The following is a 16,821-nucleotide window of genomic DNA, read 5'->3' as shown; positions in this document are numbered from 1 at the left end:
TCCAGTCCTTGGTGATCCATACAGTAAAAAAGTTCTTCCTTGTATTCAGGTGGAACTTCCTGTGCATCAGTTTCTGTCTGTTGTCCTATTGCTCAGCAGTCAGCACTGCTGAGCAGAGCCTGGATCCATTTTCTTGGCACTCTTCCTTTAGATACTTAAAAACAATGGTGAGGTCCCATCTCTTGTGGCTGAATAAGGCCAGTTCCCTCAGCCTTTCCTTGTAAGAGAGATGCTTCAGTCCCCCAGGCATCCTTGCTCTTCTCCCATGGACCTGCTTCAGGAGCTCCATGTCTCTCTTGTCCTGAGGAGCCCAGAACAGGACAGAGAATTCCAGATGTGCCTCACCAGGGCAGAGTAGAGGGGCAGGATCACCTCCCCCGACCTGCTGGCAGTGCTTTTCCATCCTCATCCACCCAAGGACACCAATGCCCTTCTTGGCCCAGGTTCTTTTGTGCAGAGCTGCTTTCCAGCAGATTTTCCCCAGCATGTCCTGTATTTGCCTTTCTGGAACTTCAGGCAGTTCTTATCTGCATCACTTCAGCCTCTTAAGTCCTTCTGGAGGGTTGCACAGAACTCTCTTGTACTGGCCACTCTCCCACCTTTGTGTTGTCAAATCTCATATTTTTACCTTTTTATCAATGACCTAGGAAAAAAAAAAAAAGGACAATTTCTACTAATGTATAGATTACAAAAGATTGAATATGGGTTCACAGAACAGTCAACATTCTTTGATAAGCTAGGTTCAAAGAAAAGATATGTTTTAGATGGTGAAGGGCTCTGGAGATGTGCATATGCTCACACTGTAATTCTGTGGCCACATGAGCAGAAATAGTATGGTAAATTGTCTTTGATTTTACTGCTGGCAAGACTGCCACTGGCATATTATGTTAAATTCTGCTTCTGCAGTTGAAAGATAGATGATGACAAATTGGAAGAGAATCAGAGGAGAGCAGTGAGAGTGGTTAAAGAGCTTGAAGGTAACGCCTGAAGATAATGCAAGGCTTCAGGAGCTTAATATTTAGCTTTTAAAGGGAACATCAAGAGACTCTTATAACTGACTCTATAAGATCTCAGGAAAGAAATTTGGTACAAAATATGTTCTTACAGTAAAAGATAAAATTATTCCAAGACGACTGCTTAAATTCTGATGCTAGGTGTAAATAGTACGTTTTATTAAATGGAATTATTGGAACAATTTTTTCAGGACCTTTGGCAAATTTTTTTTTCACCGGACTTTCTAAAGCCCAGATAGGTAGTTGTATATTCTTATGTTGTGTGTTTAGATTCAAAAAGAATTAAGTTCAAAGGTGTTTCTTTGTTTTATATCTTTTCAGAGTTTTGGGCAGCTTTTTAAGGTTCTTTTTTTATATATCCATGAATCTGCAGATAAAGTGGTATTCCTATAATGAAAAGCTTTTTTGAAACATGTTTGGTTAAATGCATTTTCATTTTTGTAAATACTGGCAGTATTTCTAAACTCAATATAAGTTAATAAAGCCAGAAGTGTGTTCAGTGCTTGTAATAGTATCTTATGGAAAACAGAGATGCTCTTTTCCCAACCAACTAGCAATTCTGGTTGATACATGGTATTAATATGGTATTAATAAGTAATTTAAGTATTGTAAACTATTGATGAATTAATAAGACTGAGCCCCAGTTCTTGAGAATACTTGTGTTACTTAAAATGGATTTTTGGGTCCATTAATTAAAGCCTTTCTTTTCAACAGGCCCATGCTAAGGTCTGGCATCTCTACAATGACCATTTCCGTCCAGCTCAAAGAGGAAAAGTGTCCATTGCCCTTAGTTCCCACTGGATTAAACCCCAGCATATGACTGAAAAGAACATAAAAGAATGCCAAAAATCCCTTGATTTTGTGCTTGGCTGGTTTGCTAAGCCCATATTTATTGATGGTGACTATCCAGAGAGCATGAGGAGCAACCTCTCATCTCTGTTGCCTGAATTCAGTGAGGCTGAGAAGAAGTATGTCAAGGGAACAGCAGACTTTTTTGCTCTTTCTTTTGGAGCTACCCTGAGTTTCCAGCTTTTGGACTCCCACATGAAATTCCAGCAGTTGGAATCAATAAGCCTGAGGCAGCTCCTTTACTGGATAAACAGTGAATATAACAACCCCCAAATATTCATTGTGGAGAACAGCTGGTTCGTTTCTGGTACGACCAAGAAAGATGATGCCAAATATATTTACTATCTCAAAAAGTTCATTATGGAAACTTTAAAAGGTAGGACTTACTTTGTATTAATACATGCTTGAAAAAATTATAATGCAATATAGCCTACAGAGGTGAGTTAAGGCACCAGGCTGAAAACTGATTTTAGTCTGTAGCATTCATCTTGGCACTTATGAAATGAGATTTCAAATACCTTTCCTGGGTTTGTTCTTTCCTTGAAAAACTCTCATATCTGCAATAGTATTTGGTGAGCTTGATGCTGCTGTCCTCGAGGTCAGTAGGAAAATTTCTACTGTCTTTGGTAGGAGGAGGTGCAAGACATGTAAACTAATTCTCAGTGGCCTTAGGAGAATTTACTATCTTATAAATTAATAGCTGCTTTCCTTATCTGAATGCATATGTACAAAACATAAGAATATATATACGGGAAGATAAATACTATGCAATAGGAATGCCCCTGAAAAAACCCATAAGACCAAAATAGTACATTTTAAAATTAAATATTTAAAAATTTACATTTAAAAAAATTTACATTTAAAAATTAAAAATTCATTCTGTGTCTTGCCATTGTCCAAATTTTACATTTGTACAGCTGTGGGCATCAATCACAGTAATTTGGATTTCCATCAGTTAAAGGAGAACTGGATGGTTGAGGGTATATAATCAAAATAATTAATTTGTTAACCTATTATTTTTTCCAAACATTAAGGGAACTACACCACCGTAGATGAGACTTACTTGCTGTTTTCCTGTTTCCTTCTGGCAAAACATTTTTTCAATCCTAGTAGTCGCTGATAAGTTGTTGGGGTTCCCATTTCCACTTTCATTGACTTTTAATTTCTAAATTTACAATTTATCAAGTGGTTTACTTGTCTACAGTTTACTGTTCTTGGTTTAAAGAGTATTATTTTATCTATTAGTTCAGATGAAATAGATGTTCTCTTACATTGCCATTTTCATATGGTGAATGAGAAAAACTTGGCTTCATTTTATTCTCAGCAGTAATGAAGATGCAGAGGACTCCCAAATTGGTTTCATCTGCTATTCCAGAAACCTAATTATTGCAAGTAAATTAAAAGGTGAATATATACCTGAGCAAAGCATTAACTAGCTATTGCAAGTATGGTATCACTAGTTTGCATAAAGTCAGATGAAGAGCTCATCTTCATGAAGGGGTCATAGTCCAGTTACCCCTATTTCTGCTTAGATTTTAAATTGCTGTAAATACATTCGTGGATCTGTCTTTTAATCACAGCTTGTTGGAAGCAATCTCAATTTACAAAGTGTCTTTCCATTTATTGTATCACTCAATAAGTAATAAGAACGGCAACAACAGTATTAAAGACTTGTCATAAGACACTGGCATTTGCCTAAACCTTTTATAGAAAAAAAATAAACACAAAGAAAGCAGAGGCAGGCTGGGTCTGCAGGAAGGACTTTGGTATCATTAAAATGAAAAGTATTGCACCCAAATCTTCTGTTGTTAGAATCTGCAAAATCCAATGTAAATACCAGAGTTCTCTCTGCAATACCTTGGGGAATTTAGTTGAGAAAGATCCAAAAAAGGCATTTTGCTGGCTGTGAGCAGAGTTGTTGGACAGCATTAAAAACCAAACATAAAGTCACAAGCTTTCTCTCTGAGAGATGCAGATACGCCTATCCAGTGTAATAAAGCATTGTAATATGAAGATTTTTGACGTATTCACCATGAAAATCACTCCAGTGGTGAAGAGACAGTAAATGACACTGGAGCTGTAGCACTAAGAAGCAAGGATGATTAATGTAGACATGGGGTCGCATTACTGGGATTTTGCTACTTGCTAGATCTTGCCAATATCTGTGCCTGGTTGTGTGTATGCACTGGTTCAGACAGAACTACTTATTTCTGTATCTACTTAAACAAGTAAGTACAGCCTAGTTGGAGCAAACCTAGAATAAAAAAGAGTGTGAGATGGAGGCTGGTGTCCACACTTTATGTATTCCTGAAGCCCATTTCTGGATTAATTCCAGCCCAAAGGAACCCAGGCCATGCATTCTGAGTCCACGGTGTGAACTGAAGCATAATGAGGGAGATTAGCTCAAAAGTGTGCTCCTGATTTCCCTTGAAGTGCTGATGTAGGTGTTCATTCTGCTATTGCATGCTGTAGACAAGCTCTGTACATTTTTTTAAATTTATTTTTTAAATTTTCCTTTGGGAAAGAATATCCATTTGGGATTTACAGCCCTGTTTGGGGATAAGGAGGAGAGGAGAGGAGAGGAGAGGAGAGGAGAGGAGAGGAGAGGAGAGGAGAGGAGAGGAGAGGAGAGGAGAGGAGAGGAGAGGAGAGGAGAGGAGAGGAGAGGAGAGGAGAGGAGAGGAGAGGAGAGGAGAGGAGAGGAGAGGAGAGGAGAGGAGAGGAGAGGAGAGGAGAGGAGAGGAGAGGAGAGGAGAGGAGAGGAGAGGAGAGGAGAGGAGAGGAGAGGAGAGGAGAGGAGAGGAGAGGAGAGGAGAGGAGAGGAGAGGAGAGGAGAGGAGAAATACATTACATTTCATTGTGGTAATAATGCAATCTGTGTGGGATACAGTGTTTGAGACTTCCAGACTTCTTAGAAATTCCAAACATTTTTCAAGTTGTTTCTTTCCTAGGTGACACTTAAAAGTTAATACACTTTTTAAAAAAGGATTTGAGGAGGATTTTTACAAGATGCTCAGGAAGTGTGGGAGTGCTGTGTGACGTGAAGAGAAGGGTGAGATGCTGCTTAAAGAAGTTTTCAGTGAGACTGGTTCACACAGTGGACCTGTACTGGCTTTTACTCTGCTGTATGGCAGATGTCATCATGGGTGCATGCAGAGGTTAGAAAAATAGTGACATTTGCCAAACACAAAAGAATGATGCCTTTAGGAGGAGAAATATTCAATTTCCTTAGACATTTTCTCATGACCTCTGACAAAGACTGGGCCAAATTTGTTCCTTATTTAACTGCATTGTTCCTTTAATTGATTCAAACAGGGTTACAATCAAGAATCCATGTGGTGCCTCATAACTGGTTGTAATGAGGTACATTAGTAAATGTACCTCAGGGAATTAGGATCTTGTTATTCTGCTTGCCTGAAATAATGCTTTCAGTGTTACTAGGCTGGTAAATATTATCTTCAGTTAGTATCCAGTTCGGGGTGACAGAAAATGGTGAGTAATAAAGATAAACTTTGCTGGCTACAGTGCCAAACACTAGTTCAAAAGAACGCTTAAGAATGTGCTTAAATGCATTGCTGAATTAGGGTGTGTCTAATTATGTAATTAGAATTAGCACACTCTTTTGTGCTTTCCTGGAGCTGAGCCTTGCCCAGGAACATTTTGCTGAATCTAAAAAAAGTGAGTATCATTTGAAATCTTGTAATAATGCTGGTAAAACTAAGAGATGCCAGTAGATCCTGACATTAACCCTTAAAGCATGTGGTGATTTTAGAAGTCAAACAGTTGACCTAGAACATGCACATATTTTTAGAAACCCTTAAATATTTGAGCTGGAAAACACTGTGCCATAAAAGATGTAAAGAGGCAGAATTTCCAAATAAACAGAGTCTTTCTGTATTATCACTTCTACTTGGAATCTGTAATAAAATAAAAAAAAATATTAAAATAATAAATAATAAATAAATAATAAAAATTCATGTGCACACCAAACGTGTGATATTCATCTCCTATTGCATAGGAGATGAAAATGAGTACAGCTTCTGTTTGCATACAGGGTAGTGCTGCAGTAACAGCTACCCTGGAGTGAGCTGCAGCATGAACAGAGCAGAGGGCAGTGCAGGGCAGTCACCAGCTCCAGGGCTGCAGACAGCTCAGGCTCTACTCTGCGGCTGAGGTTTGGTACGTCTGATGAGCAGCTCTGCTCAAACCACTGCTGCGCAGCTTCTCTTTTTAAATCTCGCTGCTTTAAAGCCAAGCCAGGTACCTCTGCTGCCTCCTACCATAATCTGGCAGCTCCCTGAGTGCAGCTGAAATATGTTCCCTGAACAAGCTTTGAGGAAGGCCCTGAGATACTTATCTGACCTGTTGCATTGTTCTTACACACTAATGCTGCAAGCATTGCTGATAGGGTGTGATCTAGAGAGGAAAAATGAGCACCGTGCTAAGTTTGGGTTTGTTCTTTCCTCAGCTATCCGGTACGACGGAGTTAACGTGTTTGGCTACACAGTCTGGTCCCTCCTGGATGGCTTTGAGTGGCATAGAGGGTACAGCATTCGACGTGGACTGTTTTATGTTGATTTTCAAAGCCATGACAAGAAGTTGATGCCCAAATCTTCTGTCTTGTTCTATCAAAAGCTGATAGAAAAAAATGGCTTCCCACCTTTGCCTGAAAACCAGCCCATAGAAGGTATTTTTCCCTGTGGCTTTGCTTGGGGAATTGTTGACAACTACATTCAGGTGAGTCTGATAATAAAGCCGACAGGCTGTCCAGCCAGATCAGTGCACAAGTTCACAGTGACATATTTGCTGAATAGTGTCTTTGCCACAGTGCTGCAAGGAGATGGGTACAAGGCTTTTGTGCCAAACACTGTGTCTGTCATTCTTCACCAGACTTGCGGTGTGTGATCAAGGCAAACCAGCCAGATTGAGACACTATAAATAACATTTTAGAAAAATACATGGAAATGGGAAGGAGTCTGATGCTTGTCTTCCCTGAACATATGTGATCAGTTATGGGAAGTCAGCTCTTTTCAAAGGGAAGTCAATTAAATCTGCTAAACTGTAAAATACATGTTTTAGAAAACTTCCTGACATGCCACTTCCAGTGGCATGTTTCTTTATCTTATGCAAATACATCCTGGTGCTGTTCTTAGAGAGATTTTATATAAAATGAAGTAAACAGTATTAGATTTAAATGAAATTTCTGTATTCCTTCTATTTCATTTTATGTCATCATAGAACCTAGCTAGTTCACGGTCCTCAGTCTTTATTTCAACTGATTTGATACTTTGGGAGAATTTTTCAAATTATAATACTTCATAACATGAATAAAAATTGTACCTTAGTTATGATCTCTTTAACTCTTGGGCTTTGTAATTCTTGGATGCTATTTTGGGTTGCAGAGCTTCTCTAACCACAGTAAAGAGGTGTAAATTCAAAGCCAAGACTTAATCCAAAACAGAATTTTTAATTTATATTTTACACAAAGGCACAAGCTTTCTTAAGGCTTGAATGTGAGGAGCTTGTTTGTTTCTTCTCACTCCAAAATTATGATTTGACTTTGTTCTTTTGAGAAATACTGCAGCCTTTCTACCTTGTGCACTGATTTCCACGAAAATTCAAGTCATCCTTCTAGCTCTCAGATAGATTAAGAATTGGAAATGGAATTGCTGCTTTTGGAGTCAGTAACAACTATAAAGTTGCGGAGACAGTCAGCCTACAACAACTAAAAAAATCCCTCCCATCTCCAAAACCTTCAAAGCCAAATATTTTAGTTTCAAAAGGCCATTCAAACATTTTGTGCTGTAAGGCTTAGGTTGTTTGATTTGTAGATGCATCACAGTGGAAAAACTGTTTTGACAGCATTCCCACAGTATTAGTGGCAATGCATGCTTTAGTAATCTACAAGGGACAATTCTCCAGAAAAGCAATTTCCCTCAGACATGCTGTTCTTTATTACTTTCTTCTACAAGCACAGTACTGACCTCTCCGGAGAAAATAGCAACTGATTTTTAGCAGCTTCTGTTATACAGTCTGCAGAGCCTCAGCTACAAGTTGAACACTGGTTGTAGGCTGACACCTGCTTTTCAAACAGAGGGCAGGACAAGGAATCCGAACTCAGGGGGAAGCCACACACCAAAGATTAAAAAGAAAGAGAAAAGGACAAATAAAGACCATGGTACCACTATCCTGTGGTTTGGATCTAGAAAGAATTACAAAGAGTATGAATGAGGAAATTTTACACTGTGCATTATTATAAATAGTTCAGTTTTTTATTTTCTGGTTCTTACTGTGCTTGTGATTTTCATTAAAAAGTGAAAGTATAATTCTGAGCGACCCTGAGCTCATCTTGTACTGTGTTAGTGTGCCATATAGGCAGTTCTGACATCTGAAACCCTAAAGCCTTCTGGGGAATGCATTTTCTGTTGGAGTAACATACAGTGGGTTTACTCAGAGGCCCAAAAAATTTATTCAGACATCAACAGCCTGCTGAAATAACTTGGAAATTACTTCAGTATGAATTAAATAAAAAAGGATGTCTTCAGCAAGAAGGAAAAAATTTGCTTGTCCACTGAATTTTTGCTAAAAATCAAGTGCAGAGCATTACTCATCTTTCATCATAGTCAGGAAAAGAAAAGAACACAGAAATTATGTTGTATTCATTATTTCTTCTCATGCATTCAGGAGTGGTCTTGAATCTGACTGTACTGGGTAATTCACAGAAGACAGTCTCTCTGTAGACCTTCCTTAATCTTGAAAGAAAAACATTTTAAAAATTACTGTACTCTTCACTGAACATCTTCTCTGGATATCTGTTGCAGAATTAGTGCCTTACCGCTGAGCAATCCCTTATTTCTTTTGGAAACTGGAACAGCTTAGAGAAGACATAAACATGATGACCATTAGCATAAGTTTGTTTGGAAAGTAGGGTGAAAATAATATATAGATTTGGTATTTTTCTGACATCACTTGTTAACAGAAAAGTCATTCATACATACGAGCCCAAGATGCCAGTGTCAGAGATGCCGAATGCAGTGTTTTGACTCAGGATATTCTTTCACTAGAATGTGCCTGATGGTGATGATGTTCCTGCCTACCTGGAACAAACAGCTTGAATCTGGTGTGTTTCCTGTTCCTCCTAGGTAGACACGACACCCGCCCAGTTCCTTGATTCCAGTGTTTATTTGTGGGATGTTCACCAGTCAAAGAAGCTCATTAAAGTGGATGGAGTTTACGCCTCGAAGCGCAAGCGTCACTGTGTTGACTTTGCTGCTATCAGGCTCCAGATCTCTCTTCTGCAAGAAATGCATGTCACACACTTCCATTTTTCACTGAAATGGTCTTTAATCCTTCCTTTAGGTAACCTTTCTCTAATCAACCACACACTTGTACATTACTATCAGTGTTTTGCTAGTGAACTTCTCAGGGTTAACATAACTCCTGTTGTTGCTTTATGGCAACCTATGATTGAGAATCAAGAGCTTCCAGTTTCTCTTGCCAAATATGGAGCTTGGGAAAACACAGAAATTGTTCAAGCTTTTGTTGAGTATGCCAGATTCTGCTTTACAAGTCTTGGGGACCATGTCAAATTTTGGATCACCATGAATGAACCGTCTGTGAAAAACCTGACATACACAGCAGGGCACAACCTGTTGAAAGCCCATGCAAAAGTCTGGCATCTTTATGACAAAGAATTCAGGAGATCTCAGAAGGGCAAAATATCTATAGCTTTGCAAGCTGACTGGGTAGAACCAGCTTGTCCCTTTTCCAGGAATGACCAAGAAGTTGCTGACAGAATTTTAGAGTTTGACATTGGCTGGCTTGCAGAGCCCATCTTTGGGAATGGAGACTACCCAGAGGTGATGAGAGCATGGCTTCACCGAATAAACAGTGTTGACCTGTATAATTTCCACTTGCCTTACTTCTCAGAAGATGAGAAAAAGTTAATACAGGGCTCATTTGATTTTTTTGCCTTGAGTCACTACACTACTACCCTTGTGGGTTCGGAGAAAGAAGATGCAGTAAAATATGACCACTACCTTGAAGTTCAAATGATCAATGACATCACATGGCTTCACTCTCCCAGCAGAGCTGCAGTAGTGCCCTGGGGACTGCGTAAATTACTCAAGTGGGTGAAATCAAAGTATGGCGATGTCCCAATTTATGTTATGGCTAATGGGATTGACGATGACCAGAATATGGTGCATGATAAACTTAGAGTGTATTACATAAAGAATTACATCAATGAGGCTTTAAAAGGTAAGGAATCACAGATGCTTTATATGTCACAAATGCCAATATCAGTATACACTGTGTGATAAAGTATGCTTAGCTTTAAAATACATGTCCTCTGTAGAATACTCCATAAATGGAGTATTATGCATAAGTATACCTCTTACACTTACTACAGTGTAAGAGGTAATTTTTTCCTTGATTTATGATTGATTGGTATTACTAAACCTAAGATCTTGCTTATATTCTGCATAAGACAGCAGAAGATGATTTTTATGGATTCAACAAATTTAAATAGAAGCTGTGTGAGTAGCTCCATATGCATTTAGTCAGATTTTTTGTCTTATTGCACTTCTACTGTTGTTTTCCTTTGTTGCTTTGCTCCACTGATGTGCCTTGGGGCTGGGTATGAGTTCTGTTCCTCAGTTGTCTCTGTATCTTATCCAACAGTGATCTTATCCAACAGTGATCTTCATAATAATTCAGCTGTCTACCTCATTATGCCATTTCCTGGACTGTTTCCTGCTATTCAGAACACATACCAGTCCTTTTCTCTGTCTCAAAGATTCATAAATTATAAGGCAAAAAGAATTTTGAGTCATCCTGTCATACAGCACATGCTGTTTCATGCTGTTTTTTTCAGAAAAGCACAAGACCCAAATGAGATAATTTTTACTGATGAAGAATCTTTGGCACCTCACAGTGTGTGTATATAGATATACACACTGTGTATATATATATATATACACAGTCATTTCTACTATTAGTTGCTTTAGCTTCAGCTTTATGCAAATTTGTTGTGCATTTCCACATGTATTTTACCTATGTAGGAATTTGCAGACACAAGACAAGCTATCTCTCATTTATCTCTGATAGATAATACAGACAAAGCTCTTTGTGTCCCTTGCTATAAAGCATCATTTCAAAGCTCTGAGTTATTAGGTTTTCCCTGTATACTGATACTCCTCATGAGAGGGGTAAACCCACACCTGGACACATTGTTCCTGTCACAGCCACATTTAGGCAGGTATAACATAACCTCTTACCCTCCTCATTGCTTCATTCAAGCAGGTTGTTGGCCTTCTTGGCCATGGCAGCAAGTTGGTTACACAGATTCTGTGGTGATTTACTGATATTTTAAGCTCAGTTACAGATTCCTTTCCCCCATTCCAAGCAGGACTGTCTCTTCAAAAGTAGGTCTGCTTGTTCTTTGACATCTTCACATTTGGTCATGTGTAAATGCCTACTGCTTGTTTGTGCAAACCTTGCTACACTAGCTAAGTTATATCTCTAATCTTTGTGACTTGCAGACTGTGAGAGAAAGTTTTAAATTTATTTCAGGTTGCTGATATATTTAAGATCATTAAATAACTTAGTGCTAAAAGCGAGCGTCCGTGATCATGGTAGAAATATGCACACTATGACACCTTCAATTACATTTACTTTCAATTACATTACAGACTTACTTCTAGTTCTATTACTTCTTAATTCTACTTGAGACTAGTTGAAATCTGTTTATTATGGGCTTCCCTTGACCTCATAACATTTTATTTTATTGTTCCAAATGCCATATAATATTAAGTCATTTGCCTTTGAAGCTCTAACTATTTAACATCAAACGTCATTACTTTTATTGATCTTCTGGTCTCAGAAAAAAAGATGTCCAAGTTATCTGAAAAACTTATTTTTCATAAAGCCAAGCTGATTGGCATTAATTGTGTATTATCTCCTACATTTTATATTTATCAAGCTTTATATAATCTGTTCCACTTTTTTGATAGGTAGTGAAGAATGGCTGGAAATTCCTGTTCACTTTATTAACGATTGGCTTTAATTTCCTCTTCTGTAATTTCCACGTCTTTTGCAGATTACAGAACATCAATATAAAGTGCCCAAGAGTTCATTCTCCAGCATTTTGTAGCACTGGATGCATGCTTTATAAATCTATAGTTTAAAAAATAATTTGGCTATATTTGGGCTTGTGGTTTCAAGCTGCTTTTTTTCTGTATTGCTTGTCTCCTTGGCACTTCTGTTTTCAAAGTGTTTGTGGATATAGACTTTTCTCCCAGTTCCTGTTAGCAAGAACACCTACATGCCTCTGTTTTTTACAGAACTTTGCCCTTTGTACTGTTCTGGTACTACTGTCACCCAGTCACTTCTTTCGTCTTCTTCTGGCCAGCCTGTAAATAGCTCCTGTGTTTTCCAGCTTAACCTATTTTCTTATCTTTTCACCTTTTTTGTGATGGATAAATATGTTTCTGCTAACTAGCAGTAATACTTTTCCTAAAGCTTTATCTCCCACTTTAGACACCATACGCTCCTCCATAGTGTTTGGTCCATCAGCTTTCCATTTTTTATTTCTCCCTCTCTGATATTGCATTTTTGTGCATTTTGTTACATGACCTTGGCATCATGACTAATTCAGGTTTCTCCAAAACATGCATTTCTTTTTTGCATGACCTTGTGCAGTAACTAAGATGAATTAGAAATCTTGTATCCTTACCTCAGTGTCACAGTGTAGAGGGGTATTGGTATGTGTATGCCCTGGCCTTAAAGTCCCTATTCTGCCTTCTTCCTCCAGCTGATTTCAGGCACTACATGTGGGAGTTTTTGTGCATGTAATATTGCTCATCTGCATTGTTCCAGGGGAGCCAGCAGGTTTGTGCAGATAGATGATTCCAGGATACAGTACAGGACCCTTTGGACTGAGGCTATATTTTGAAGTCCTTTGTACTGTTTTTAAGAGTACATCTTTGCCAACTGGAAACAAAGAATAGGAGTAACCATTTATGTAACACCATTAAATCCACCTGCAGTTCTGCAAACACAACTAATTATTCTGAGCAGCAGCTCTGTAAAAGGCCAGGTAAATATTATTTCATTTTGCATGTGAAAAGTGGGTTAGAAGTGCTGAAGTCTTGCATGTGGCTTGAGAAAGAATTGTTTCCAGAAGCATATGAAAATTCCTTTCTGTGTTCATCTGCTTTAATTTGTTAAAACAGTGATTTTGAGAGATTAACTATTAGAGTTTGTGTTTACTACTTTGGATTGATTTTTTTTTTTTGTCAAGTAGGATGGATGGCTCAAGGTTAACACTGCAGCTGCTGGGCCTCTTCCAGTAGCTGAGTTAGCAGTATGGACTGTGGACATGTTCTCAATAAAGGCTAACACAGGTCATCCTGGATCAGAAACTTGGGTTAATTACAGGAGAGGGCATAAAGTTTTGCATAAACTTTCCCCTTGCACCACTGATATCCCAGTACACAACCTCAGCATGGCTGTGTGATTTTTCTGGTGTCACTGTGCCTTTGCTAGTGAGAAGTGCAGCCCGACATCCTCTGTTTCTTGACTGTCCCCATCATGATGTGCCCCGCAAGGGAGAAGGAGCAATCAGAGGAACAGGCTGCAGAAAAACAGGGGCAGGAAACCTAAAACCTGTATTCTTTCACACATAATGAAGAGAGCCATCTTTTCATGATAGGTTCCATGCTGATCATTAAACACAGTCAGGCACTCCAGCTGTGTTTACCAAGCACAAGGAAATAAATTGCAGGATACTCACAGATCACACTATCTGGCAGTGGCTGACAGATTTGTACTTTTTATGAGAAACACTTCACAGATGGACGTGTAGCTTACCTAATAATGGAGAGAAGTGCAGATGTAGGTTTAACATTCCCCTGCCCCTCCTTTACATATGGACATATGGTACTGCTCTTGAATGCCAAGTGACATTGATTTGTTTCTTCAACCCTTTGTTTTCTTTTGCAGCTTACACCTTGGATGACATTAACCTTCAAGGATATTTTGTCTATTCTTTTAATGACAAGACTGCTCCTAAGTATGGTCTCTACAGCTACATTGCAAATCAGTATGAACCAAAGCCTTCTCTGAAGCAGTACAGAGAAATAATTGGCAATAATGGTTTTCCTGGTCCAGAAACTCCTGAGTTGCTGTGTCCGGAAGAGGTTGCCTCTTGTCCCGAATGCCACTTCTTCCGAACGAGAAAATCGTTATTAGCCTTTATCTCTTTTGTATTTGTTGCTTTTATTGTTACTATATTCTTCATTACTTACTACTCCAAGAGGGTAGAAAGAAGGTATAAATAGAGCTTCTCCTTTGAATACATCACTTGCTGTCCTTTTTCTTGCATCCCCTTGGGAAATCTGAAATAAAAATGCACAATGCTGTGATTGTTTCAGCATTAGGAAGGCATTTACATTGCTTGATACTGCAGGATGTTGACACCGAGAAGCTATTGCTTGCATAGGGCTTCCAGAAATAATTTTCCCTGTTACAGTACCTTTGGTTTATAACCAGTCCTTGATTCCTGTGGTTGGAGTTGTCTCACAAGTTTCCATGGAACCTTTTGTTAAGCAGATGCTTTCCCCTTCTTGGATTTCCCTTGCTGAGCTATACAGGTGAAAGTAGGTTTTGAAAACATGGTGTGATGCAAGAGCCTAAATGTCAGCTTCTCCAACTGAGGTGAAACAAGAATTTACTTTTCCAAATTAGGGTTTAACACTGGTGTTTCTTAACCAGAGCTAGAACCTAACTGGAGCAGGGATCATGACTGAGAAGAAAGATGGAGGACAACCACAAAAAGCAGTGCCAGGGGAAAGAATAATCCCCTTCCTAAAGCAGATGCTGGAGGAAGAACAGGGGGAAATGAGTCTGTACTGCTGTGAGCTCTTGGTAAATCAGTAACTGGTATTGTGGCTACATCTGAGTTCAGGATGCCATTGGGGAACTTCAGTTAAAGGAACTGTGTCTTTCTTAGCGGGTAAGAAGCAGGAATATATCCAGGGATTGCAGGGGTCATACTGGGTCATCTACTGGGAAGAGATGGGAAGGGTGAAAGGGCTTCTCTTTGTTGCACTCAGAAAAAAAAGGCAAAGAACAGGAACTGGGATGTCTTCACTGTTGGCAGAAAGCTGTGTGCCTGACCTCATGCCTCTTTCCCTGTACCCAGGGACATGGCACAGCTGGGACACCCCATTTCTGCTCTTCTCACAGCCAGTTGAATTCAGATGCCACTGCTGCTGCCCGGCCACTTATCTGCTGAAAACTTGTGGTAACTTAGCAGGGATGGTCTCTGCATGCTATTTATGTTGAGTGCAGAGACTTCAAAAGCCAGCATTTTGGTGTAATAGTGCAGCACTTTATTGCTGCCAGGGTCTGAGACTGTGGAACTGTTGGGCCAAACTTCTCACAGGTTGGCTGGAGATTCTCCTTTGAGTAAGTGGACCTGGCAGCATTTCATCCCAAAGTATTACTGCATGTCTGAGGGCCTCCTGTTTTTCTCTCAACAAGATAAAATAGCAGAATGTTAGCACTGTTGTTTATAAGTAGAAATAGAGAGAGAATGGGGAAAAAAAAACCTATGTAATTTTGCCTGCCTTGTGAATTGCTGCATTCAGAGGGTCCTCATTGTAAAGCAGTATAGTCATTTTTCTCTGCTTGCTAACTCAGACTGCATTGCCTTCAGCTGTAATTGTATTTTTATTGTTATGTGAACAATGTCACTTGCTGGAAAGAACATTTTAAAAGAAATATGCTCTGTGTTAATCAAGAATTATTTATCTACTAAAGTTGATTATGCTGTATAAAATGTAATGTTTATCTACTATATTACTAGAAGATGACTAAATAACCTCCCAGGGTTCTTTTCAACCTGAATACTCTGATTCTATACTGTATATTAAAACTTACATATGAAATATTATTTTAATTTGTAATTTCAGATTATATTTTTCCTTAAATAATATATAGAAAAAAATTAGTGTCTTCTCATAGTGATTGATACATTTTTCCTCTGGTTACTATCTTTAAGTGGTTTATCTTTGCAGTTATGTATATTTTGGTATTGAGATTAAGATGCACGTTTCAGGGTAAGTGATGAAGTATTAAAAATATGTGTAAAAATTATTTATAGACTGATAGGACTTGCTGTAGAAGAGAACATTTCAAACTGCTGTATATTATGCCTTGGTGCCTGGTGCACTGAGGATTATGAAGAAATAGCTCTCCCTGAGTGTATGAAATGTGGAATGTCTTTTCCCTGGCACAGCAGTGAATCACCATGCAGTACGCTATGCCAGCTGCCAGATGCCTTTGCAGCACGTAACAAAAAGTGACATTCATTTAGCACAAGCTGCACCCAGGTCATGCCCAGCTTGTGTGTTTTGTATGCGTTGTGTGCGTGGTGTGTATTTTGCTGTTGGTCAAACATCGGGCCTGATGTTTCTGAGAGCCAGGTGTACCTGGTTTGTACCTGCCCCCCTGGGTTTGAGGGGGGCTCAGGGGGAAATCCGGTAGAGCACAGGTGGCTTGGGCACAGTGCTGATGGACGCTGGCCTGACCTGGTGCTTCGCGAGCAGTTCCCATCCATCCAGCTGCTGCTGGGAGCTGTGGAATGGCCCAGGCACAGCACAGTGTGTGAAACAGCAGTCCCAGCACGGAGGAGGCGTGGCAGGCTCTTCCTATAGAGGCTGGGTGATATGTAACCACTGACAGGCAGATGGCACCAGCTGGATAGCTAATTTGTAGGTAAACTGGGATTTGTTGCTGTGTGATCATATCCACTCATGGAGCCATGATCCATGGAGCTAACACAGCCTTTGGCATAGTTGCCTTCAGAAGAGGTTTTAAATATCACTGCAGAGCAACAGCTGGCTTGGTTGCCAAATCCTTCTCCCAAGCATCCTGCCTGTGGTACTGCCTGGGC

At 39.4% G+C, this 16,821-nt stretch overlaps 1 protein-coding gene across 1 annotated transcript in view; it reads left to right on the top strand.

The window, feature by feature from the left end:
• Nucleotides 1-16,320, top strand: part of KL (klotho) — a 45,996-nt gene extending 29,676 nt beyond the window's left edge. The window contains exons 2-5 of the mRNA XM_021541866.3: nucleotides 1,728-2,238; nucleotides 6,331-6,599; nucleotides 9,005-10,121; nucleotides 13,866-16,320. Of these exons, the coding sequence (XP_021397541.2) occupies nucleotides 1,728-2,238; nucleotides 6,331-6,599; nucleotides 9,005-10,121; nucleotides 13,866-14,203 (2,235 nt within the window). The 3' untranslated portion in view covers nucleotides 14,204-16,320. The remainder of the gene's footprint in view (nucleotides 1-1,727; nucleotides 2,239-6,330; nucleotides 6,600-9,004; nucleotides 10,122-13,865) is intronic.
• The last annotated feature ends 501 nt before the right edge of the window (nucleotides 16,321-16,821 follow it).

Source organism: Lonchura striata, chromosome 2, assembly GCF_046129695.1.
Source record: "Lonchura striata isolate bLonStr1 chromosome 2, bLonStr1.mat, whole genome shotgun sequence".
Taxonomy (NCBI): domain Eukaryota; kingdom Metazoa; phylum Chordata; class Aves; order Passeriformes; family Estrildidae; genus Lonchura; species Lonchura striata.
Note: the sequence above shows the minus strand (reverse complement) of the source record. Positions and strands in the feature narration are given on the sequence as shown.